This window comes from Toxoplasma gondii, chromosome X (assembly GCF_000006565.2).
Source record: "Toxoplasma gondii ME49 chromosome X, whole genome shotgun sequence".
Classification (NCBI taxonomy): Eukaryota; Apicomplexa; class Conoidasida; order Eucoccidiorida; family Sarcocystidae; genus Toxoplasma; species Toxoplasma gondii.
Window position 1 is genome coordinate 5359874 of NC_031478.1, and position 22728 is coordinate 5382601.

At 52.5% G+C, this 22728-nt stretch overlaps 4 protein-coding genes across 4 annotated transcripts; 2 read left to right on the forward strand and 2 right to left on the reverse strand.

The window, feature by feature from the left end:
* Positions 1-372: 372 nt before the first annotated feature.
* On the forward strand, positions 373-7494 carry TGME49_236260 (protein phosphatase 2C domain-containing protein). Its single transcript, XM_002368968.2, has 6 exons — positions 373-3071; positions 3447-3835; positions 4167-4704; positions 5123-5236; positions 5925-6311; positions 6712-7494. The coding sequence occupies exons 1-6, from the start codon at positions 1990-1992 to the stop codon at positions 6842-6844; spliced, it is 2643 nt and encodes an 880-aa protein (XP_002369009.2). The 5' UTR covers positions 373-1989; the 3' UTR covers positions 6845-7494.
* Positions 7495-10127: 2633 nt separating this feature from the next.
* Positions 10128-14238, forward strand: TGME49_236270 (hypothetical protein). The gene is made up of 3 exons (XM_018780460.1): positions 10128-11384; positions 12344-12411; positions 12964-14238. The coding sequence occupies exons 1-3, from the start codon at positions 11016-11018 to the stop codon at positions 13679-13681; spliced, it is 1155 nt and encodes a 384-aa protein (XP_018635795.1). The 5' UTR covers positions 10128-11015; the 3' UTR covers positions 13682-14238.
* A 966-nt stretch (positions 14239-15204) lies between these two features.
* On the reverse strand, positions 15205-18295 carry TGME49_236280 (hypothetical protein). Its single transcript, XM_002368970.2, has 3 exons — positions 17123-18295; positions 16177-16624; positions 15205-15555 (listed from the first exon to the last, which is right to left on the reverse strand). Exons 1-3 carry the CDS (start codon positions 17864-17866, stop codon positions 15290-15292), a joined length of 1458 nt encoding a protein of 485 aa, XP_002369011.1. The 5' UTR covers positions 17867-18295; the 3' UTR covers positions 15205-15289.
* A 1803-nt stretch (positions 18296-20098) lies between these two features.
* On the reverse strand, positions 20099-22588 carry TGME49_236290 (hypothetical protein). The gene is made up of 3 exons (XM_002368971.2): positions 21704-22588; positions 20795-20917; positions 20099-20381 (listed from the first exon to the last, which is right to left on the reverse strand). The coding sequence occupies exons 1-3, from the start codon at positions 22259-22261 to the stop codon at positions 20142-20144; spliced, it is 921 nt and encodes a 306-aa protein (XP_002369012.1). The 5' UTR covers positions 22262-22588; the 3' UTR covers positions 20099-20141.
* Positions 22589-22728: the final 140 nt, after the last annotated feature.

The following is a 22728-nucleotide window of genomic DNA, read 5'->3' on the forward strand; positions in this document are numbered from 1 at the left end:
AGACAGTTTCCAGCATATGGAACCTTAAACATATGCAAGTACGCATGACTAAGCAAAGGAATGCGCAACAAATATATATATATATATATACATATATATATATATATATAGGTGGATATACGCGGTCCTAAACTACACATGCGAAACGCCAAGTCCCTGCGCAGATTCGAAGTCACTGAATCGACAGACGAAATGCGAAACCGATGGATACAAGAAACCCAAAACAAGTAGACACATTCATGTACACCCTGGTCATGAACATAACTTTTTTTATACACACATATATATACTTATATACTTATATATATATATATATATGAATGGTATATATATGAATGGAGAGGGAGATTTGGTTGAAGTCCTGAGTCGCGAGCAAGTCCGTATATATTTTCAGTACTACGAGTGCCTGAACGTGGAGACAGACGAGCGCGAGGTTAAACGAGACTGAAGCGAGACAGAGAGAAGCGAGAGGAGGACGACGAAGAGAAAGAAAGTGGATGAGGCGAGAGACATGACAGATAGAGTGAGAGAAGCGAGGTGAAGTGAGAGACAAGGAAAAAACGAGGAAGCGAGGAAGAGAGAACCGCCCGTAGCTCCAGAGTTGCATGCGCAAGCGACTTGGGTGTGAGTTGAGACTTTCCTATTCCAGGAGGTATCTTGATTTTCCTTTGTCTCTTACAACGACGGAGACCAGGCTTTTCTCGAGAGAAGAGAATTTTTTCCGCAGAGTCGCAGGCCGCGTCCTTCCCGTATACTGGAGAGTAGTGGCGATGTGCACCGGGGGCGGTGAGAGACACGGTGTACGCCGTTTTTCTTCCGTTTTCTTTCTTTTCTTTTTCTCCTGTACCTTTTTCCTCTTCTTCCTGTACATCCGGCGTCGTCTACTTTCGGGATCTCACCTCTCGCTTTCTCCAGGAAAAAAGAGTCCAGGTTTGCATGCGCGCCGTGGCGGTCGGAACTTCTGTGCACTTCGTGATTTGTCGGTTTCTTTCCTGCGTCGATAGTCGCCTATTTTAGGGTGTCTTTCTTCCCCAGAGTTCCAGAACAGTTTTTGAAATTTTCCTTCCCCTCTCGCCTTCTCCCTCCTTCACAGGCTTGTGACCTGTGTTGCTGCGTCTTCTCGCCTTGTTCGAAAAAAATCTTTTCGTCTGTCGTCTGTTTTCTCTACGAGCGCATTAGCTGTCTCTGCGTCTTGCCGTCTGCATCTGTTAGCGGACGGTTGTGGAGGTTGCTCGTCTTCCCCTTCCACTCATGCATGTTCAAAGATCTGTTGTCTCCGGCTCTCGCTCCCTGCGCGTTTGCCTTTGAAAGAGGGCAGAGCTGCCTCGCTCTCTTCTCTGCCGCACGGTTCTCTCAGTCTCTCTTCATTTTCTCTCGTTTTGTCCAGAAACCTGAGCGTCTTCTCTTCTTCCTCTGGCTCTGTCTCTGTGCGTTCGAGAGCAAGAAGAGACTCGGCAGCGCCTTTCCGGCGTCTGGAACTGGCGGCCTCGGGCAGCGCCCCCGCAAACAGCCGGTCGACGCCTGGGAGGTCTTCTCGGAAGGAGAGATCTCTCGAAGGAGGCGACTGTTCTTCTTTGGAGTTTTTTCTGGGGAATATTTGTCTCGGCGAGTCGTCTTGCCAGACGAAGCGGTCCAGTCTGGCGAAGAGTCGCGCTCGGCATCTGTGTCTTGAGTCGCTTGTCGATTTGCAGCCTTCTTTCTCTTCTCGAAGCGTCGCAAGTCGACAGGCGTATCAATACGCCACAAATTGATTGAGATGCGCAGCAACAGTTCCTGTCCGCCTCAACTTCTTCGCTGTCGGTTTTTACGTCTTGCCTCCTGAGAGGCGCGTTCTCCTAGCGCATGTTGCGGGGGGACAAGAGTCCGTCTGTCCAGAACGCAGAGCCTCTCTCTCTCCAGGTCTCCTCTCGACGCGGAATGGCCGTCTGCACAGACCCCCCACCGACTGCAGCCGCGCGTAGCGTGTCTTCCTAGACAGTGGAGAGTCGAATGGAAACTCAGCGACGTCGACGTATTTCGCTTCGCTTTGCAGACATGTCGCGCCGGCCTGGACTCCTCAGTTTCGACCCTGAGGAGGAAGACTTTTCTTCTGCGGCCTCGACGAAACTCAGGTTCACACCGACGACGCAGAGCGCGCCGCGTATCTCCTCTGCGGCCTCGCCTTTTGCAGCTGCTTCGCCAGTTTCTTCTCGAGAAAGCCGTCTCCCCTCCCGCCGGGGAGCAAGCTCGAGAGACTCCCGAGAAGAGACGTACGAAGGCCGCAGCTCGGGGGAAGCTGCGGCGAGAGAGGTCACTGACGAAAGGGTCCATACCCGGCGACGGTCAGAGAGAGAACGAAGCCTCTCCGCGGAGGAGAGCAGCGACTCACGTTCAGGGAGACGAAGGGAACGGAGAGAGGCGAGAAAAGACGCCGGAAGTCAGCGACAGTGGAGACGCCCCGAAGGCTCCTGGAGGAACAGAGAAGGCGACACAGGAGACCGAGAGAGGCAAAGGGAGAGAGATCGAGACAGAGAGAGAGACAGAGAGCGAGAGCGAGAGAGAGATAGAGAGCGAGACAGAGATAGAGATAGAGAGCGAGATAGAGAGAGACAAAGGGAGAGAGAGAAAGAAAGGGAGAGAGAGAAAGAAAGGGAGAGAGAGAGATTTAGGGACAGGGATAGAGATAGAGACAGAGATAGAGAAAGAGACAGAGATAGAGAGAGAGAAAGGGAGAGAGAGAGAGAAAGAGACAGAGATAGAGAGAGAGATAGAGAGAGAGAAAGAGACAGGGAGAGAGAGAGAGAAAGGGAGAGAGAGAAAGAAGGAGAAGAAAGAGAGGAGAAGGGAAGCGAGGATCGAAAGCGTGGATGGAAGCGGAGAGAAGACAGGGAGGAGCGACGATCGTTTCTGTCGGAAGAGGGCATGGTGTCGCCGTTCAAAACAATGGGAGAGTTGACGCAAGAGAAGTTTCTTGTGGAGACGCAGCAAGAACAGGAAGAGCGGTCTGCTCAACTGAAAGACTCTGTGGAGTCTGAGAAACTTCTCGAGCACATTCTCAGTAGGGCTCGGAACAGTCGCGCTCAGCGACTCGGGTGAGTAGCCGTCATGCATGCAGCGGAAAAAAAGACCCAATCCCTGGAAACACCCGTGAATCTTAAAATATATATATATACATATATATATGCATAAGCATAAATACATATATATATATATATATATAGATATAGATATATATACTGATAGATATGCATATGCATATGTATGTGCATGTGTATGTACAAGGATATAGTTTTGAGAGGTGAAGAGTGAACAGCGAGAGATGCAGGTCGATGAGGAGTACACCTCTTTGGCAAGGCAGATTGCGCAACTTTCCTCCGTCTTGTTTAAGGCGCCTGTCCTTGGGAGCAAGAGAGCAAAAAGTCCTGCGGCCTCGCGGTTTTGTGTTTGCTTCCGTGCATGTCATTCAGTGTGGCGGCCTCGTTCTCGTCGGTCGAAGAGTCTTCGTTTCCTTCCTTTTCCTCCTCGGGAGACGGCGCTGGTGACATCCACGGCGCACAGCTCGCGTCGTCGTCTTCGCGGTCTCCTTCTCGCGAGGGAAGTCTCTCTCCGCGAGTCGACGACTCTGCGCTGGCTTCCTTCCCAGCCTTCTCGCCATCGACATCGGATGAACTCTTCTCTCAAGCAGCTGTCTGGGGGGCAGGCGGAGAGCGGACGGGGAAGAAGGCTGCGAACGCTGTCGACAGAGGCTTTGCACTCTCCTTCGGTGCGAGTGCTACAGTCGGACGCAGGCAGGCCATGGAAGACGCGACGCAGACTGTGCCTTGCTTTCTCGACGGCACGTCTGCGTACTTTGCCAGTAAGGCGGTTGGGGTTCTCTTCTTTTTTTCTTTTGTTTTTCCTCGTCTCCTTGTTCCGTCTCTCGTTCTGTTTCGTCTCCTTCCTCCCGTGCTTCTCGCTTCCTTTCTTGTTCTCTCTCGTTGCGGGGCTCTCGTAGTGCCTCTCTCTGTGTTCTCAACGCGTTCGGTTCTGTGTGCCCGGTCTCGGCGGCGGCCTGTCTCTCTTGCTCTCTCTCTGCTCCTTTCTTTCTGCTCCTGGCGTCCTCTCTTTTTCCCCCTCGTTCGCTTCTTTCTCGCGCCGGAGTTGCGACACTGCTCCCCGTTCGGGCTTTGTGGATTTGGATTCCGCAGTGTTCGACGGCCACAACGGGAGCGAGCTCGCGCACTTCGCGCGTTCTCAGCTGCATGCGATGTTGGCGCAGACGCTTGCGGCTTCGTCTCTGGACGTCTCTGCGCTCTCGAAGGCGGCGATTGAGCGCTCGCTCACAGACGTTTTCCACCAGATCGATCGCGCGTACGAACGACGAAACCGAGGCGCGTCAGACGGAGCCACAGCTCTCGTTCTCCTCATTCGCTGGGTGGAAGACCGCAGCGGCTTGAATCGCAGGCGGCCGCCGCGCGAGATGCAGCCTGGAGGCGAAGACTGCATGCGCAGAAACCGGGTGCAAATCTTCCTCGCGCATGCGGGAGACACCCGCGCGGTTCTGGGGAAGGTCTTGCCTCGCTGGTCGGAAGCCGGCGGAACGGAGAGAGAGGCGGAGGAGGCCAGAGGGCGGAGAACGAAAGTCAAGGCGGACCGGCTCACGCAAGACCACAAACCGAGTCGAGACGACGAACGCCTGCGAATCGAAAGACACGGAGGAACCGTCGTCGACCTCGGATGTCCACGGTGAGAAGGAACTGCAGAGAATCAGAAAGAGAGCCGCGAGGAGAGCGAGAGGAGGGGAGGAAAGTGCGAGACGAAGGCAGAGTCAGAGAGAGGGATGGAAGAAGGAAGAGAGAGGTAGGCGAAGCGCGATCGGCAGCGTGGAGAAGAGAGAGGCAAAGAAAGAAAAGAAAGAACAGAAAGGAGAGAAAGGAAAGAAAGAAAAGAAATAAAAGAGAGAGAGCGAAACAAACACACGCTCACACAGAGGTGACGAGGAGGGGGGATCACGCAGTCAACACCGTTACGCCTCTGCTGAGGGAGGGACAGCGTGGACGAGAGCGTCGCAGGTGCCCCTCTATGCCCATTGTCGGTCTGGCTTTCTTCGAGTTTCCGCGGTTCTTTCCGAGAAAGAGAAACGGCTGCGTGTGTGTGTTTCCAGAGTTATGGTCGGGTCGGTCAATATGGCCCTTGCGGTCTCGCGGTGTCTCGGAGACTTTGCGTTGAAAAGATATTCCGAGCACATTGTTCTCTCGACTCCCGACGTCTCCTCCAGGTGAGCAGAGTGCGAAAAAGAGAGATCCGAGACGAAGGCCAACCAACTGCGTTTCCTCTCTTTTCAGGTGACGAAGTTTCCAAAGAAAACACTCTGTCCCTGCAGGATTTCGATGCGCCGCTTTCTGTCTGTGCCTCCACATGTCATGTTCCAGCACCGCGCGCGCTTTGCATGCACCGTCCAGTCTTGGGTTTGAGGCAGAAGAAGAAGAAGCCTCGCTGTTCGTTGAAATGTTTCTGTGCCTGTCTTTCTCGTCTCGGTGTCAGCAGAGAGTCGGGAAGAGGGCGGGCTGTGTCTTCTGCATCCCTGAGACCGCGCGCGTTTCCGTGGATCTCCGCTCGATGGAGGTCGCCTCTTTTTCCACAGGGAATCCTGAAGTTCACCCGAGTTGTGTTGCCATGATGCGTGTGCATCCAAGGCCTGGTGAAAAAAGGCCTGGGGACGGAGGTTCCAGTTGAGGGTGAGGAGAAGATATCGAGTCGATCGCCGTACTGTCTGTGTCGCAAACCGGTTTTGTGCCTGAAACAAACTCGCCAAGACATGAATGTCTTTTCCTCTCGTTTCCTCTGTTGTGGCTCGCGCGGCGACTGTCTTCTCGTCTGCTCTCCTGGACAGGGGCGGACTGAGAGTTCAGCACAACAGCTCCCTCGTTTTCTGTTCGCTGCATGCGCTTCTGTGGACGGTGCAGAGAGCTCGTTCCTGGGCGAGACGCGTTCGTCGTAATCGCGAGCGATGGACTGTGGGATGTACTGACGGACGAGGAGGCGGCGAAGCTGGTTCAGAGGAGAATCGACAACTTCTTCCAGAGAAGCGCAAAGCGCGGCGAACGCGGCGAGGAGCTCTCGCCTGCAAACGCGAGAGAGACAGGCGCCGAGAAAACAAAGAGAGGCGGCGACCTCGACGGCTGGTTCGACCCAGGCGAAGAAGCGCGAGAGAGTCAAGACGAAGGCGACAGCTGGTGGGAACGTGGAAGACAGCGAAAAAGCAAAGCGCAGAGAGACGGCGAACGCGAAGCGAGGCGAACTGAACCATCGGAACAGGATGTCGAAGCAGAAGATGCCGAGGCCTTTGAAGAGTAAGACAAAACGAATCTGGGGCGGCCCGTCCGCGCGAGTCTCTCTTCTCTGCACTTTTCCTCTTCCTCTTTGGTCATGTTTCTCTTTCGGTCTCTTCCGTCTTCTCTCCACTTCTCTCTCTTGTCCACGTCCTCTCTTCTTCTCCACTTCGTTTCCCCCTCTCTTCGTCTCTCTTTGCCTCTCTTCGTCTCCTTTCCTCTCCCTTCCTCTCTCTTCTCTCTTTCTCTCTTCCTCGCCACCTGCGCCGGTTCCAAGCCACTGTTCGTCCCTTTCTTCGCCGACTGGTGTCTCGTTTCCGGTGCCTCTCTCCCGCTCTAAAAGCGGCTCGAGTTGTCAAAGTGCGGTTCCCCTCACTGAGTTCGATCCCCTGCTGACAGTCTGGTCTTCTGTTTTGTTCAGCTATGTGCCAAAGGCGGTTTTGGAGGCGGCGGCGAACGATCTGATTCGCGTCGCGCTCGCGCGCATGTCTCAAGACAACATTTCTGTCCTCATTGTTCATTTCGGGTGGAAGCGACGAACAAGTCAAAAGTAAAAGCTTTCTTCTCCGCAGCGGTTTCGGTTTCTCTGTCTTCCTCACTCCTCTCGAATCTGCCTCTTCTTCCACTTCTCCTTTCTTCTGTGCTTTTTTCGTTTTCCTTCTTCCCGCTTCGGGACTCTCCTCATGCCTCATCTCTGCTGTCTTTTCCGACGCGTTCGCTCTGCAGTCTTTTTTCTGACTTCTCTCTCGCGCGCATCTTCCCTGATCGCCGCACTCGCAGTCGAACGATGCGTAGGAACGGTGAAAGATCGCGCAAAGTTCCTCTCTTTTACCAAGGACTTCCTCCCTTGTACAGAGGGTCTCCTCTCTGCCGCATCGGCGAAGTCTTCGTTGAGCTGTGTCCTCTCAGTCGTTTCTGCGTTCTTCGTGCTTCTTGCTCCTTTGTTTCCCCTGGCCGGTGCCTCAACTCTTCTTTTTTTGACGCATTCGGTCGACGCCGCTTCTGCGGGGTCGCTGTACCGTCTCTCCGGCCTATAGTCGGAGAGGCAAGAACTTCGAGGTCGCCAGGAGGACATCGCGCGTCGCTTCGCTCTTTGGTCTCCGTCGCTCTCCGGACACTGTCTCTTCTCTCAAAGACTTCACTGGCGGTAGAACGGCAGAGCTTTCAGGTCTCGCTCTGCCTGTCTCAACTTGTTTCTTCTCCATACTTCACTCAAGCAGAAGTTCTCACCTCTTCTCTCTTCGCAGAGTTCACCCATCCACGATCCACTTCAAACGACCATACACACAATGCTGCGTTCATGCAGAATTTTGATTTCACAGATACAGAAACGCGGGCGCGCATGCACATGTAGGTTCAAATATGCATGCAAATATGCATAAATATATGCATATATATATATATATATATTTATGCATATTCGCGCAAATAAAATACATGCATACCCACAAATAAACCTGCAGATAAACTTTTTACACACACATGCATGCATGCATACAACTGACGAACGCACACACATGCATGCATGCATACAACTGACGAACGCACACACCTACGTAGTGCATGCAGCCGTCGAGGTCGACAGGCACATGTGCGTAAATGTAGACGCAAATTAAATAACGAAAAGTTTCTGCATGCGCATGAGTTTGTGTGTGTGCGAATTCGGCGGCAAGTTGTCGCATGCATTTATGTAGTCCTTTCATGTTTTTTTTTCTGTGAGAGTGAAGAGATTGATTTCTCATTTTCAGCAGGGAAGAAACGCGACCTCTTCCGGACACCTGGAGATGTCTCCCTTCTCTAGGCTGTATGTACAGGGCCTTTGGAAGCATGCGCGTTTCGAGCTTTTCTCCTTGCTTCTCTAGTCCTTTCTGTCGCGAAACCTCCTCCCAGAGGACGCTCCTTGTCTCTTCGACTGAGAGCCGAAAGAAGAGTGGACAGAAGAAGGGGGGACAAGTGAGAGGCGCGACGATTGCCTGTCTCGCGTATGCAGAATGGTCTGTAGGCATCTGCGGAAGTCGATCAGAGAAATCCTTTCTTCGCAGAGCAGGCGCAGCTCGACTGCTACTTCCCAGTTTTCCCCAGCTGACCGTCGGCACACCTATGCCGAAGAAGGAAGCTGAATTTGTGAAAAAGTCTCAAAGACGAAATGCTTCGTTCGCGAAGCCTCTCGCCAGAAGTTTCTGCTTCTTCTGAGAATTCCCAACGACCGCTCACAGCATCAGTGAACATCACTTTAAACGCCAAGTTTAACGGAGCTGCTCGAGCCCCAGAATGCTTCCGCTGTACGTGCAAACCTTGAAGGAGTTTACCTGTCCAAGTGGATTCTTGATTCTCTGCTTCGAGGCGAGTTGCGCGGCTCCCCATCATCCTCTAAACCACGCTTCCCTTGTAGTTCAATCGCACGGAAGCCAAAAGCTTCTCCTATCTAAATCCATACATAAATAAATATATGTGTGTACGTCTAAGTATATGGAAGGAAACAGGAAGGTTTATTCTCAGGTATCCAGAAGGTGTGTGAAGGTCGGGTGGAGAAATCACTGGAGACCATTCCCCGAGTTCCATGGGGGGAAACAAAGACTCCCTTCTGCCTCGAGAGGAAATGCAAAAGAAACACGAAGAAAGGAGAAACAAACTCCGTTTCAGGCACATGGTCTTCACGCAGCTGTCTTCCGGCTCGGTCGCATGTCACTTTCTGCCCTTGTCGCCGCATGCACACCCACCACCTCACAACGCACCAGCTGCAATTGCCTGCTCATCGAGGCGCGTCCGTTTGGACGGAAATGCCAAAACCTCACGTCCACGTTTCGACGCAGCAGTGCGTATAAACATGTACTTTATGTACTGTATCGGCGCGTATAAACATGTACTTTATGTACTGTATCGGCGCGTATAAACATGTACTTTATGTACTGTATCGGCGCGTATAAACATGTACTTTATGTACTGTATCGGCGCGTATAAACATGTACTGTATCGGTGCGTATAAACATGTACTTTATCAGTGCGGATAAACATGTACTGTATCAGCGCGTATAATCATATATTTTATCGGTGCGTAGAAACATGTACTGTATAGTTTCGTGTGTGAATGTTAGCTGTACGTCGGTGGAGATGATTTGCGATTTTCTCGTGCTTTGTGTCGCATTTCTGCGACTTTCTGTGTTTTCTCTTGTCGCAAAAATCTGAAACGCAGCCGTGAACTCGACGCTCCACGGCCAGACCAAAAAGTGGAGGGACGCGGATGGAGACAGGCGCTCCACGGTCAAACAGACACCTAGAAGACGTACGAGAATACATAAATATACATAAATATACATATATATACATAAATATACATAAATGTACATATATATATAAATGTAAATATAAATATAAATATGTAAGTAAAGATGTAAGTAAATATGTAGGAGAGGCGCATGCGCTGTGGTGTATCTGCACATTCATACCTTTCCGTGGAGGCCCCTGTCGCATGCGTTTCTGGGGACATGCACCAATTCGAAGTCCTATCCACATAGCTCGACCTACACATCTACAAATGCATCTTTTAATGCGTGTATACAGTTTGTTTATCTCATAACGAACAAGATATTGGTTAACTCTAAGGCATGTTCGGCGGAGACAAGATGCTGGCGAGGGGGAAGGCCAATGCGTCAAAAGGTTCCATCACCACAAGAAATCGACAACGATCAACAGCTGTCTTTTCGCGCGGCTTCTTCCCCCTCTTTTTGCATGCAGCAGAAGGTTGCCGTGACGAAACTGTTTTCTCTTCGCTATTGTGTTGTACCAAAAGAGCATTTTTTTACCCTCTCTTTTCAATCCAGATTGCGTTAAATTCACCGAGGGGAGAAGTACTTTTCTCTCTTCTTCCTTTTCTCTTCCCTGCGATCCGCGCTTCTTCCGGTTTCTCTCCTCCTGCCATCTCCTTCTCCGTTTCTTCCTGTGTTTTCCCCTCATTTGTTTTCCTCTCGCTCTTTCGTCTCTCCTTTCTTTTTCTTTTCGCCTTTTTGTCTCCTCTGCTCTTTCTCCCTCGCGTTCGCGAAGAAGAATTCAGAAACGCACATCGAACAGACTGTCTCCTCTGTCGGCTGCTTCTCCTTTCTGTCTCGCATGCTTTTTCTGTTTTCTTTGCCTTTCAGAGGTGTATCTAGGCCAAACGAAGACTTCAGAGAGAGGCGAATGGACTTTTCCTCTTCCCAAGCTTCTCCTCGCTTCTTCTAGTCTCTGCTTCTTCCTCTTCTTCGTTTCCTTCTTCTCCCTTCCTCTCGCATGTTTCTCGTCTCCTGTGAAACTGAAGAAGAGAGAAGAAGAACCAACTTGCAGACGCACTCCCTACATTTCGGCGTTTCCCTCTCTTTCCTCGTCGTCCTCTGCATCTGACTGTGTCTGCTTGCCGCCTCTCTTGTTCTCAGAGACGCGGTGATCTTCACCGCGGTGCTGTCGATTTGTAAAAGGAGAAATCTCCTTGAACTTCATCGAGGTCTCTAGATTAAGAAATCGCTTCTTCTTCGTCTGCTTTTTGCTCTCTCTCTCTGTCTGTCTGAGATTTTCGTCCTGCTTCTCCTCTCTCCCTCTTCTCCTCCTCCTCCGTTTCCTGCGCATTTCTTGTTCTCTCCTGTGCTTCCGTATCTCCGTCCGACGACTGCTGTGTGGTTAGAGACAGAAAGCTGGGGGCTCCTTCTCCACACTGCCTCGGCAAAGTCCGTGACTCAGTCCTTCTCCTTAACCATGTTGCAGACTCGCAGTTCTTCGTTTTCTTCTTCCGGTTTCCCTGCTTCCGGCGTTCGAAACCATCCTTTCCAGAACGTCCCCGGCACATCTGAAACTCAGCATGTTGCCCCCGCGGCTCGGCGAGGAGCAGCGCCTTCCTTCTCTTCTTTTTCTAACGCTTCGCCTCCGCCGCCTCCGATCCACTCGGCGTTCCTCTCTCAGTCGTCGCAGTTCGGTGCCTTCCCTTCGCCTTCGTCCTTCCTGCCGGGACCAGGCCTGCGTCTGCAAATTCAACAGGACGTCCGAGTCTCGTCTCTCCCTCCAGAGAAACATGCAAATCTCTTCTGTCCAGTCTGCACCCGACCTTCCGTCCAGAGATGTCGCACTGTACGTCTCGCGATGCTCTCTTCTATCTCTGGACCTTGTTCTCTTCTCTTTCTTCTTCACTTCTCGTTCTCTCCTCGAGCTTTTGCTCCCCTGTGCTTTATCTTGTTCTTCTCTTTCCTTGCCACCCGTCACTAATAAATCGGCACCTTCTTTTTTCGCTCTGTCCTGCGTATTCGAGTTGTGCGTTTCTCTCTCTGCTCTTGTGCATGCCTCGTCGAGTTCTCTGTCTCAGTTCTCGTCTCTTTCTCCTCGCGTTTTCCCTCGTTTCTGTTCCCCTCTGTCTCCTCTGTCTGCACTGCCGGATCGTCTCCCTCACCTCTCTTTGCTCTCGTCCTCTCCGGCGTGTTTCCTGGAGCGCCTCGGGCGCTTTCTCCCTTCTCCGCCACAGTCGGCAGTCTTTCCTTTTCGTTCCCTTTGTCCTCTGAACTCAGTCAAGTAGTTTTACGTTGGACACTCTGCTCCAACTGATATGTATCCGTGGGTGCATAAAACATGTCACTTGTTTTCACTCTTACACTATACATACATATACACATATGTATAATACCTGTGTATATATATATATATATATGTATGTATATGTATGTATATGTATGTATATGTATATATATATAGGTATAGGTATATACATGTATATATGCGACTAGCTGTGCACTTTGTCTCTCTCGTTTGCCATCGCACAGACGCAGTGAAGTCGAAAGAAGCTTCTTAAGTTCTCAACTTCGCAATCGAGTTCCACGTATCTCACGTTGTGTCGCCTGTTCGAGGTCGCTGTTTCCTCTTGCTTCGTGTCTCCTACCTGCGTTCCACGATGTGGAGGCTCCGCCGCGTTGCAGGCTCCTCTTTTTCTCTGCAGCTTCATGAGACGCAAGCGACTTTTTCGCTTTCTCGTAAGCGAGTAGACTCTCCGTTTTTCCTCTCTGCATGGCATCTCCGCTTCCTTGTCTCTTCTTCTGCAGGTGCCTTGTCGCCACTTGTCTTGTGGCTCATGCGCAGAAGAGATGCGGACGGCAGGCAGATGCTCGACGTAAGTGTTTGGAGGCAGCGTTTTGTCTCTCTTCCTCGTTTTTCCCTTCTCCCTTCTCTTCGCCGCTTCGCTGTCCCCTTCTCTCTTTCTGTTTTTTCTTTTTCTTCTCTCGCTGTGCCAGGGGCTGTGAGGAGACGGGCAAGCTCCGTTCGCTCTTTCATCAGCTGGCTCACCTGCGCCCTGTCGGCCATCTCTCTTTTTTCACTCGCATTTGCCGCTTGCATCTCGATTTCTCTTTTCTCAAACCTTTGAACCTTCCTGTCTCCAGCGTCGACTGTCCACCCTCTTCCTCTGTTCTTCTCGTATTGTTCGCGCTCGCGTCTCCGTATGTGGTTTTTACGTTCGTCTGTACGTCTTCTTCTCCCTCCCCTTCTTTGCGTCCCTGTACCTTTCTGAACCTCTGCTGCTTTTTACCTCTCGGCTCCGGTCATGCATTTGTTTCTCGCGTCCTGTTTTCTCGTCCTAGTTTCTCGTCCTTTTTTCTCCCTGCGCTCCTGTCATGGCTTCTCTGGATTGCCGCTTGGTTTTCCTCCTGCGACCTCCTGTGGGCAGGTGTGGCGCCGGTGTGACTGACTTGGAAGATCTTCACCCGTCGGATGAGCTGCACATTTGTCGAGAGACGGAAGACTGCGGTGCCGCTTTTCTCAACGCCGCCTCACTCGCGTACCATTCGCTGATGGTGCACCAACTGCCTGCGCTCCAGCCTCTCGTCGACGCGGTGGCTGCCTCTGGAGACGCAGAGCAGACTCTGACACAGCTTCTTCGCCGTCTCCGCGAGCCAGACGAAAGAAAGCAGACTGTTTCCTCTAAGCAGATCATCCGCCCGGCCTTCCCTGCTTCTGCTGCATCGTCCCCCAGCGCTGCTCCTTTGTCTTCGCTCGCCGGGGAGGCCGTTGGAAATCCGCCGGCCGCACCGGCTGATCTAGGTCAGGTGTCTGCAGTCACGTCGTCTCCACTCTCTTCTGCAGTGCCGTCGTCAGTCTCTGCCGGTGTACGTCCACCTGGTCTCCAGAGTCCGGCCGGCGACTCCAGAGAGAAGAAGACGGAGGAGCAAGGGGTGGTGCTGGCGCCTGGGGGTCTCCAGGAGACTGCTGCGCGAGCAGCGGAGAGCCGCGGAGGGCGCGACGCGGGGATCGCCTCGGGTGTATGGACACCTGGGATCGGCGAGAAGGGCAGAGACGAAGGGAGAGTTCCGCAGCAGCCGAATGTTTCCGCGGCTCCGGCGGCGATTGAAGAAGAAGAAGACGAAGATCTCGAGGGCGTTCTGTAGTTGAGAACGTGAGGAGAGGTCGACAGAACGTCAGCGACGAACTGCCTTCGAGGGAGAGGCACCGTCGTGGATCGTCCTCAACAACGCTTCTGTGTCGCAGGTTGTTGAAGTGGAGAGTCACGCTCTGGAAGAACGATCGAGTACACGGAAATCGGTCTTGAAATTTCCCGCGCACTCCAAACAGCAGTGTACGTACACCTGCCCACGTGGATTGTCTGCGCAACTCACTCACGATTCAGGTGAACAGACAGCCGAGCAGGCGGCCTAGGCGGGGGTCGTTGCTTTGCGAATCCGAGGCGCAGAAAAAGACAGTGTCCTTTTCGACGAGAGGTTTTTTTCGTGACTGCGAACATGGTTCGGCGTCTCAGTCTCGTTGTGTGGAAGTCACCGTTTTGGGAGGCGACAGATGGAATGCGAGAACAGCAGATGTTTTTAGCTGGTGAGTGCGAGTGTACAGGGAACCAGCGTCTGTTTCTCGCCTGCTTTTCGGGACAGCTTGTCAAAAAGCGCCTCCAAGAACTCTGCCGGGCTCCTCGGAGAGGTGTCGAGATTCAGCAGTTTTTTCTTTCCTTTCGAGGCTCGGAAACTCCACAACTGCGTTCGGGCAGCCGAACAGACGCATGCACTGACACCGGAGACCGTTTCTCCAAGACACGAAACATGCTGCAGTCTAGGAGATTCCTGTCTCCTCTCGAGACTGTTGATTTGAGCCTGCTTTCACGCGTCTCGTCTCTCTCACTAGCCACCTGAGCAGCTGTGGGGTACCTGTATCAATGCAGTGTCGACTAAGGTGTGTTTTCTCGCATGTTCTCCTGCTGTGTAGGTCAGTCTTCTCTTCTCTCTCCCGACTGGTTCGTTCGTTCTGCCACTGCTCTTCTGTCTCTGATCCTTCCTGCCGTCCTTCTCTGTCTGTCTTTGCATGCCTCGAGGCCGCCTTTTCTCTTAGGCAGTCCCTGTCTGTGCGTCTCTCCTCCGTCTTCTAGCTATCTCAGTCTGAGAATACTGGTCCGATCCTAGATAGGCAGAAGCGAGCTAATAGACACAAGGCAGATCACTTCATATTGGTTGTCTCTCTTCCCTTCTCTTCGCCCTCCACGACAGTTTTTTTCGGGGAGCAGAACACAGCTCTCGGACAGCGCGGTGGCCGAAAGGAAGCGACAACCTGGCGAAAAGATTTCGCAAATTCAGCTTGAAGCTGGTTGTTCCCAGTGAAGAGCGGCCTGGGCCGAGAAGGCATGTTCCGTCGCCTTCCACGAGAACAGAACGTTCTCTGTGACCTGTCAAAAATCGACTTCGGTCTCACAGGAGACGAGACACAGTCCAGACAACTTGCGAGCCCCCTGGATCGACCCTCAGACTTTAACACAGGTTCGGTGGATATGCCTCCTCCCAAAACATACAAAACGCACATACGTATCATATATATTTATATATGTGTATGCATACACATACAAGCATATATATACATACGTATATATATATATATATATATATATATATGTACAGATGTAAACATAGATGTGGTTGTGAGTGTATGCATCCGCGACACGAGAGAGTCCCGGAGATAAAAGGTCTAGGGAGTGTGTAAAGATGGAGAGATGGATTTTGTCAGAGGCCGACGAGGGCAGGCCAGACGAAACTGACGGCGTAGTCGATTTCTTCGGTGGATGTACAGCCCAGAACGAGCACTCTCCCGCTCCTGTATACGATGCAGGTGGCGCCTTTTTTTGGTTTCAACGGCGCGTGTCTCTCTTCCTCGCGGGATGAGTTTCTTTCTCGCTTTCTTCTCTTCCCGGACAGTCCGTCTCTTCTCCGCGCGGAAGCGGGAGAAGAAGAATCTTCCCCACCCTCGAGCCCTGCAAAAAGCTCACCAGCTGAAAAGAGAAAGCCGAGAAAGCGACGGGTGAACGAGGTCCAGCGAAACGAAAAAGGAGGAGAGAGAAAGGAGAAGCCGACACGAAGAGAGATACTGAAGGAGACAGAGAGAAAGGAAGGAGAGAGACGGGAAGGGTAAAAGAGAGAAGTGACCGAACGAGAAAGACATGCACACATAGCGAGACAAGAGTATCGGCAGAGATGAAAATGTGTGAACTGGAAGAACAAAAAGAAAACAGACTTCTTTTCTTCAGCCTGGGTCCCTGCCTTCTGTTTCTTCTCGCGAGTCTCTGACGATTTGTTGAGCAGTCCGTTCCTCGAAAAATCGAAATCCTCTCGACCGCTGCAATTCACTTCTTTCTCGCCAGCGTCGTACATCGCCTGCCTCCACCGCGAAGCTAAACGAATCCCTCATTTTCATGACATGGTCACTCACTATTTTTGCTCCCTCCTGTTCTTCCCGACTGCATCCTCTTCCGCTTGTTCGCCTTCGCTCTGATCTCTCCTTCCTTCTTCATTCTGCCCTCTCCTCTTCTCTCCTCTTCTTCTTTCCGCTTGTTCGTCCTTCTCTCCCCACGTTTTCTCTCCTTTTCTCCTTCGCGTTTCGCTTCCCAGCTCACCGATGTCGGCTTCTGCGTCGCTGGCATCTGGGGACCAGGCGCAGGTGTCTCTCCAGACGAAGCGCGAGCTCTGGGCGTTGTCTCTTTTTCCTTCCGGCGCATGTTCGCGCGAGACGCGCGGCGCCGGCGCCTCCGTCTCTGCGTTCCGTTCGCTTCCTTCGGCGACAGACGGCGGGAGAGGCACACGAATGGTGAGCCAGTCTTTGATTCCGACGACGCATCCTCGAAGCGCAGGGTGCGCCTCGACTTGCTCCAGCTCAGGCCGAAAGTCGCCTCCCATGTTCAGGCGACATACCATCTGCTGAATCTTCATCTCCTCTGGAAGGAAGCGAATCTGGGGATTGTGCACGTACTCCACCTCTCGCGCAGCGGAGGGCGAACAGAGAGAAGAAGAGGGACTGGCGGCGGACGGGTGGTCTCCCACAAGCAGGCGCCGTTTCTCTTCTTGCTGTGAACAGAAGGCGCGAGCGAAATCATCGAGAAACGCAGGAACGTCAGAGAGCGCGACTCACAGAGGCGGAGGAGTCGCTAGTCTACCACATAAAAGATTAAACTTCCTTGTGGAGTAGCACTGCATAGAATCATCAAGAAGACGAAGCCAAAGCGCTACACGGCGAGTTTCTTGAAAACCGAAACCGACACAAACAAAGGCCGCACGCGTTTTTCTTCACCCTCTTCACAAGCTTCCAGGCACGAGGCGCAGTGTACAGATGTATATCTACATATATATACATATATATACATATATTTATACATATATACATATATTTATACATATATATATATATATATGCTGGTTGAAATGTGTATCTCGGTTTCCTTTCTTGTCTGCTCTTTCGTTTCTCTCCTTTCTTCTCTCCCCTTTTTCTGTCTCCGCCGTCTCTCTGCCTCTGCTCTCCGGCGTCTCCCGTCCTCTTTGCGCTGTTGACTGCTTGCGTTTGCCTGCCTGTGACAGATGCTGCGAGTCTCCACCTCGTTCCCTGAACCTCCAGTTCAGTCGGAACCTGAGCTTATAGGCGACTCTGTAGGCCTGCCAGCTGGCTTGTTCGAAGGTGAGGCCGCCCATGACGGAGAGCCGGCCGTTGACCCCCAGCACGGCGGTGCAGGAAGGACCTTTCAGTCTGAGGACGAGTGGCTGCAAGGCGCCGCCAGAGTACTCCGCATTCGGCAGCGAGCGCGAGATGAGGAAGAAGTCCTGGGCAGAGAAGCTCCTGGAGATCCTCGTCGACGTCCAGATGTTCGTCATATACGCAGAGGGGCGAATCGCCTCCGAAAGATGCTCAGGTACAGGCTTGTCGGACAGAGGCAGCGGAACCGGACTGAAGCAGAAAGAATCGGGCAAAGAGGGTGGAACGAACGGCGCGGCAGACAAGGTAGTGGACGAAGAGGACGGAGAAAAAGAAGAAGAAGAGGAAGAAGAGGACAAAGAAGACGAAGAAGAGGACAAAGAAGACGAAGAAGAGGGAAGAAGATAACGAGGAGATGAAGGAAGACCGGACGGGGAGGGTGAGGAAAGTAAGTGAGAAGATGAAGAAGGAGGACGACGGGGAGAGGAAAGAGAACAAGAAGTCAAGGGAGGAGAGTGAGGAGAGAAGCGGGAGTCCGAGGCGTCATGGCGCCGAGGAAACTGCGTGTCTTCAGTCGGCCAGCAGTCCCCCCGTTTTTTCTCGGAGGAAATCATCGGAGGCATTGCGGAGGAGGACTGTAATCCTGGAGAGGAAAAGAAACTGAAGATGTGGAAAAGAGAAAAGCCGGGGAACGAGATCTGACAGACCACAGGCGCACAGAGCCCCCAAGTCGCCTTTTCTCGCGGTCATTCTCCAGGAAAACGAGAGGACAAGGAGAAGACGGAGAGAAGGTCGAGGGGAAAGAAGCGAAGGCAAAGAGGGACAAAGAGGAAAAAAGAGAAAGACGAACCGCAGAAAGGAAAGAAAAAAGTGGAGGGAAAGGAAGAGAAGGACAAAACACTAGAAGAAAGCAGAAAAATGGTTCTTTGTGCATGGCAGAACCGCCGCCGCGCGAGAGAGACTCGGGCTGCGAGGTGTACATCCAGCCTGTGAGCAGTGGAGAAAAATTAAACAAATGAAAGAAAACGAAAAGGACACGGAGAAAAGTCGAGGAGGGCGGAGAGAGAGCTTAGGAAAAAAGCAAATAATGCACGATTTATTGAAGGTGCATGCACGATTTTTCGACATGTTCTTGACGCACTTGGAACCTCTCGCTTGCTCAGCTGGAATTGCTTTCTCTTTCTTTCTTTGTGTCTTTTTCATCGCTTTCTCCTTTCCTCTAGAATCCTTCTTCACCACACTCGCCCAACTGTGTTCTCGACTTGCTACGTCAGCCATCTGCATCGCGCTGTCTTCTTTTCTCTCCGTCTCCGTGTCTCTGCTTCCTACCTGCATCTGTCTCCCTCTCCCCATCTGACTAGCTGTCCGTGTCTATATCTCTCTGTCCCTGTTTCTGTCTCCTTGGCTCTGAACATCTATCTCCTTGTGTGTCTCTGTTTCTGTCTCCTTGGCTCTGAACGGCTATCTCCTTGTGTGTCTCTGTTTCTGTCTGTCTTTCTCTGTGCTTCTGTCTCTCTTTCTCTATGTCTCCCTCGTACGTACACCCGCGCAGCAGCGTCTTGCTCTGGAGCTTTGCAGGCGGTTGTGTGTTTCTCTTCTTTCTTCTGTTTACAGCCTCGTCATTCTTCTCGTTGCTGCGCTACGCTGTCTCCTTTCTCGAGACCAAGGAAACCAGGAGAGGTCAACGCATGCGGCCCACAGAGGGAGCCCCCCGCCTCCGGTGAGACGTTTTGTTTCTCTCTCCTTGAGTGGGGAAAGAGAGATTTTGGCGAGAGATAAACGAAATCTTTCGTCTCCTTATATCGGGTGCGTGCAGAGGACACTGGGTGTTTCTCAAGGGATGCCTCCTCGAAGTTGAAAAAGAAAGAGAGGCATCAACGCAGCGGTTCGACAGTCACGCAGGGCCGAGCGCTAAGGTGGAAAACGCGCATGTCTCGGATCCAGCGATCGCTCGTTGGATTCGACGGCTCTTGGCGGCCCTCCGCTCACGCTGGGCTGTATCGACGCTCCGGCTGTGCAAGGTTTAGACGCAGGCTCGTCTGGAGTGAATATCTAGATACACACGGTGGAAAGATAGGTTTTCGTCGGCTCCCTGCAAAGCGAAGAAGAAATGACTAGCTTGGGTCACCTACAGAGGCAGACAGCTTCTCTGAACGCTGCCAGCTATCTTCGGACTGCGAGTCGTCTGAAGACGTTTTCTCTGCAGATGTTGCCATGTGCAGCCACCGTAGCAAGGATTGTCCTAACGCAAAGGAGGGCAGTTCTGTGTCTCGCATGTCCAGCTCGAAAAGCGAGACGCGCTGTAGGAAGAAGACCTTCGAAGGTTTTTGCTTCTATGGCGTTGCCAGCCATATGCCATGCGAATTACCAAGCCACAGGTTTTCGACGGTCACACATTTATATCACTTTTGAACGCGCTTGTTTCCGCCATTTGCCTCCCAAAACGGTTTAACGTCTCTTTTGGCGCTGACGCAGGTCCCGTCGACTGTCGCATGCCTTGGAGAAGCTGCGCTGCCGGGCCGTGAGTGCTGTAGGTATACTTCAGTTTCAGAAGCGTTCCGGGAGTGCGCGCTATTGTTCTAGATTTAAAGCAACATCGGTGCAAAAAAAAGAGGTCTCCAATACCGGCGAACCCCAAAAATCGATGGTCACGACCTTTCGAAACGTCCGAAAACCGTGACGAAAACCTTTCTCTTCAGTGAACGCTGACTCAGCACAAAAACAAGCGGCGCCGCGTGGTGGGAAGTTCTTCGTCTCTGCGGGGCGACCTATCCCTCGCAGAAGATACACAGCAGAGAAGAGACATTCGAGAGGCCTGCTTGAGGCTGCGCTGCAGGCACTGTGTCCTCCAGTCGACGCCTCTCACTCTCTTCGCTTCTTCTGTTTCTGGACGAGTGCTTAGTTGTTGTCTCCTTGTTCTACCGCCGTGGGAGAGACAGCAGCTGTCGCTTGCTTCTTCTCCGCAACGGACGAGGGCTTGCCTTTCACAGCGTCTCTTGCCGTGGCTCGTTTCTTAGTCCCAGCGTCGTCGCTGACTTCCGCAAGCAGCAAAACAACCAACGCACCGAGTGTCGTGATCAGTGCGTTGATGAAGAACAACACGAGCAACGTTCCGAAGACGGCGGCGTATATCACAGCCTGAGGAAAGGGAAACAGAGCAAGGCTACGTGAGGAGACTACGAAAGCAAGCGAGGAAACTGGTGAAAAGGAGACGAGAGAACTCGAGGTAAGCTCGCGCCGACAGGCGCGGAAACTAGGCTGAGCGCCGCAAGGAATGCAGAGATTTTGCGCAGTGCGTGCTTGGGACACTCTCCTCGTAGAGAGAAACAGAAGCGAATAGGGCCTAGTCAAGTCAAGTAGACAAAGACGAAAGCGTGCTGACTGATAGGGACTACAAAGACGTTGCCGCATCATCCGTACAAGCCGGTAGCAAGAACATGAAGATCATAGCTAGGCCGTTTATTGTCCTGTAGGGTGATCTCGAAAGCCTGTAGACTGATGTCGAGAGAGAGAAGCCAGGCACCACTTTACGGCTCGCCGGCCGCGCTTACCAAACGGCTCTCCAGCCCGCCGTAAGCAAGCAAAAACTGCGAACCACCATTAAAGACAGGAACGAGCGCAGACGCGGCCGACAGCTGCGCGTAGCTAACGAAGAGCCAGAACAGCGCGGCGAACTGCAGGCAGGCGAGAACGGCGCAAAGCAAACAGTCGAGACGTTAATTTGTGACGCGCTTGTCGCTGTGAGGACGGAGGCAGCGAGCCCATGACTCACAGAACAGAGCTTGAATCTTTTCCAGTTCACAACAAGTTGAAGCACGGATTGATGTCTGAGTGGTCAACGGATACTGACAGTGGTGGCGACAACACCTGACGCGCAGTGCCAAACAGAAGGCCGCAGTCGGAAGGACGAGGCACGAAACCAGAGCGACTGGAGAGAGAGAAGGAGGCAGAAACACGAAACACTCGGGCTTAAACGATGGAACTGGAAACGAGAAAAAAGTGGAACAAGTCGCAACACCGCACGTATACATGAGAGGTGATCTGAGCGCGAACGCCCAGGTGTATGTACACTTCAACGGAGGATCACAAATCAGCCCCAAGCTGCGGTGTACATACAGCTGAGACACGAAGGGACAGCCCTTAGAGCGACATGCGATATGTACCGATGCACAGCACAGAAGCTCGAACTGGAAATGCGACTGGCGCCTCGGAATCCAGTTTCAGCCACACCCTTCCACTTCACAGATGAAGTCACTCCCAAAATGTGTCGGTGCGTCCTGCACTCTCCAGGTGAAAAGGGGTCCCATGTGGAAGCCCTGGGTGTACATACACCCGAAATGCCCGGCATGGTCGACTCTGACAGCGCGGTGTACGTACACCCTGGAGGTGTCCTCCGCTTCCCCGTTCTCTGCATCCGTTTGTGCACTTGCTTGTCTCAAGAGTTTCGATGTTTCGCTTACCCACTGGCCTCGTGTGATTCTGAGGCTCTTTTGAAATGTTGTTTTCACTTGCTCCCCGCGTCCTGCCCTGGGCTTGATGACAATGGTCCGATCGTCGGTTAGACCCTGTTCGTGTATCAGGCCGTCCCCTGCCTCGGGATCCTGCGTTCTACGAGCCGCCGCGCTTTTCGGTCGAAGGCGCTCGAGGAACTGATTGCCTTGTTCTGCCTCCTCTTGCGAGGATTCGTGGGCGTCGAAGCTCTGAAAAGCTGTCTGGACACCGGCCTCCACCTGGGCAGCAGCGAACGAGAGGGCGGGGAGAGAGGAGACAGCTGGTGAGAGCGCAAAGAGAATGGAAGCCAGCACAGTAAACCCGACAAGAAAGCGGGTCGTGGTTGAGGCGTTCTGCAGAGAACAGGAGGCAGCCATGTCGCCGGAAAGTGCAAAGAGAGACTCGAAGGCAACGCCACTGAAAAAGGACGTTTGCGGCTCGGATGGCCACAAAAAACGGCTCAGCTTCCACGGAAAAACAAAACAGAAGAAGACAGACCGGCAGAATCGGAACAAACCTGAGAACATGCAAAGCGGAGCTCCAAGACAGGCAACGCGCGTGGGAAGTTGAAGGCACCGAATGACACCGGAATTATTCTCTGGTGGAAGAACAGCATGCGAAACGGAAAAAGAAACAAGTCGAGAAAAGCAGGCACCTTTCGACTAGTCGGAGAGCCTGCTCTGCGCGTACAAGCGAGGAAGAGCTCACCAGCTGCCACGGGAAGCGAGGAAGAGCCTACCGCACGCGCCCGAAGCTGGGTGACGACGTCGATTGTTTTGCCGCACCGAGACACTCTCGCAGGATGTCGGTGATCGCTGTGTCCAAGAAGAAAATCAAAGAAGAGCTTTCTCGACTTGAGAACACCTGAAAGAAAACGAGTCCTCGCAAGAGGGTTGAATCTTCTCCGGGGAACTGAAACTCGGCGCAGGGACGACGGCACACCGCGAGAGCCGCGCTGAGTTGATCTAGAGGAGCGCTGGTGATGAGTGGGGTA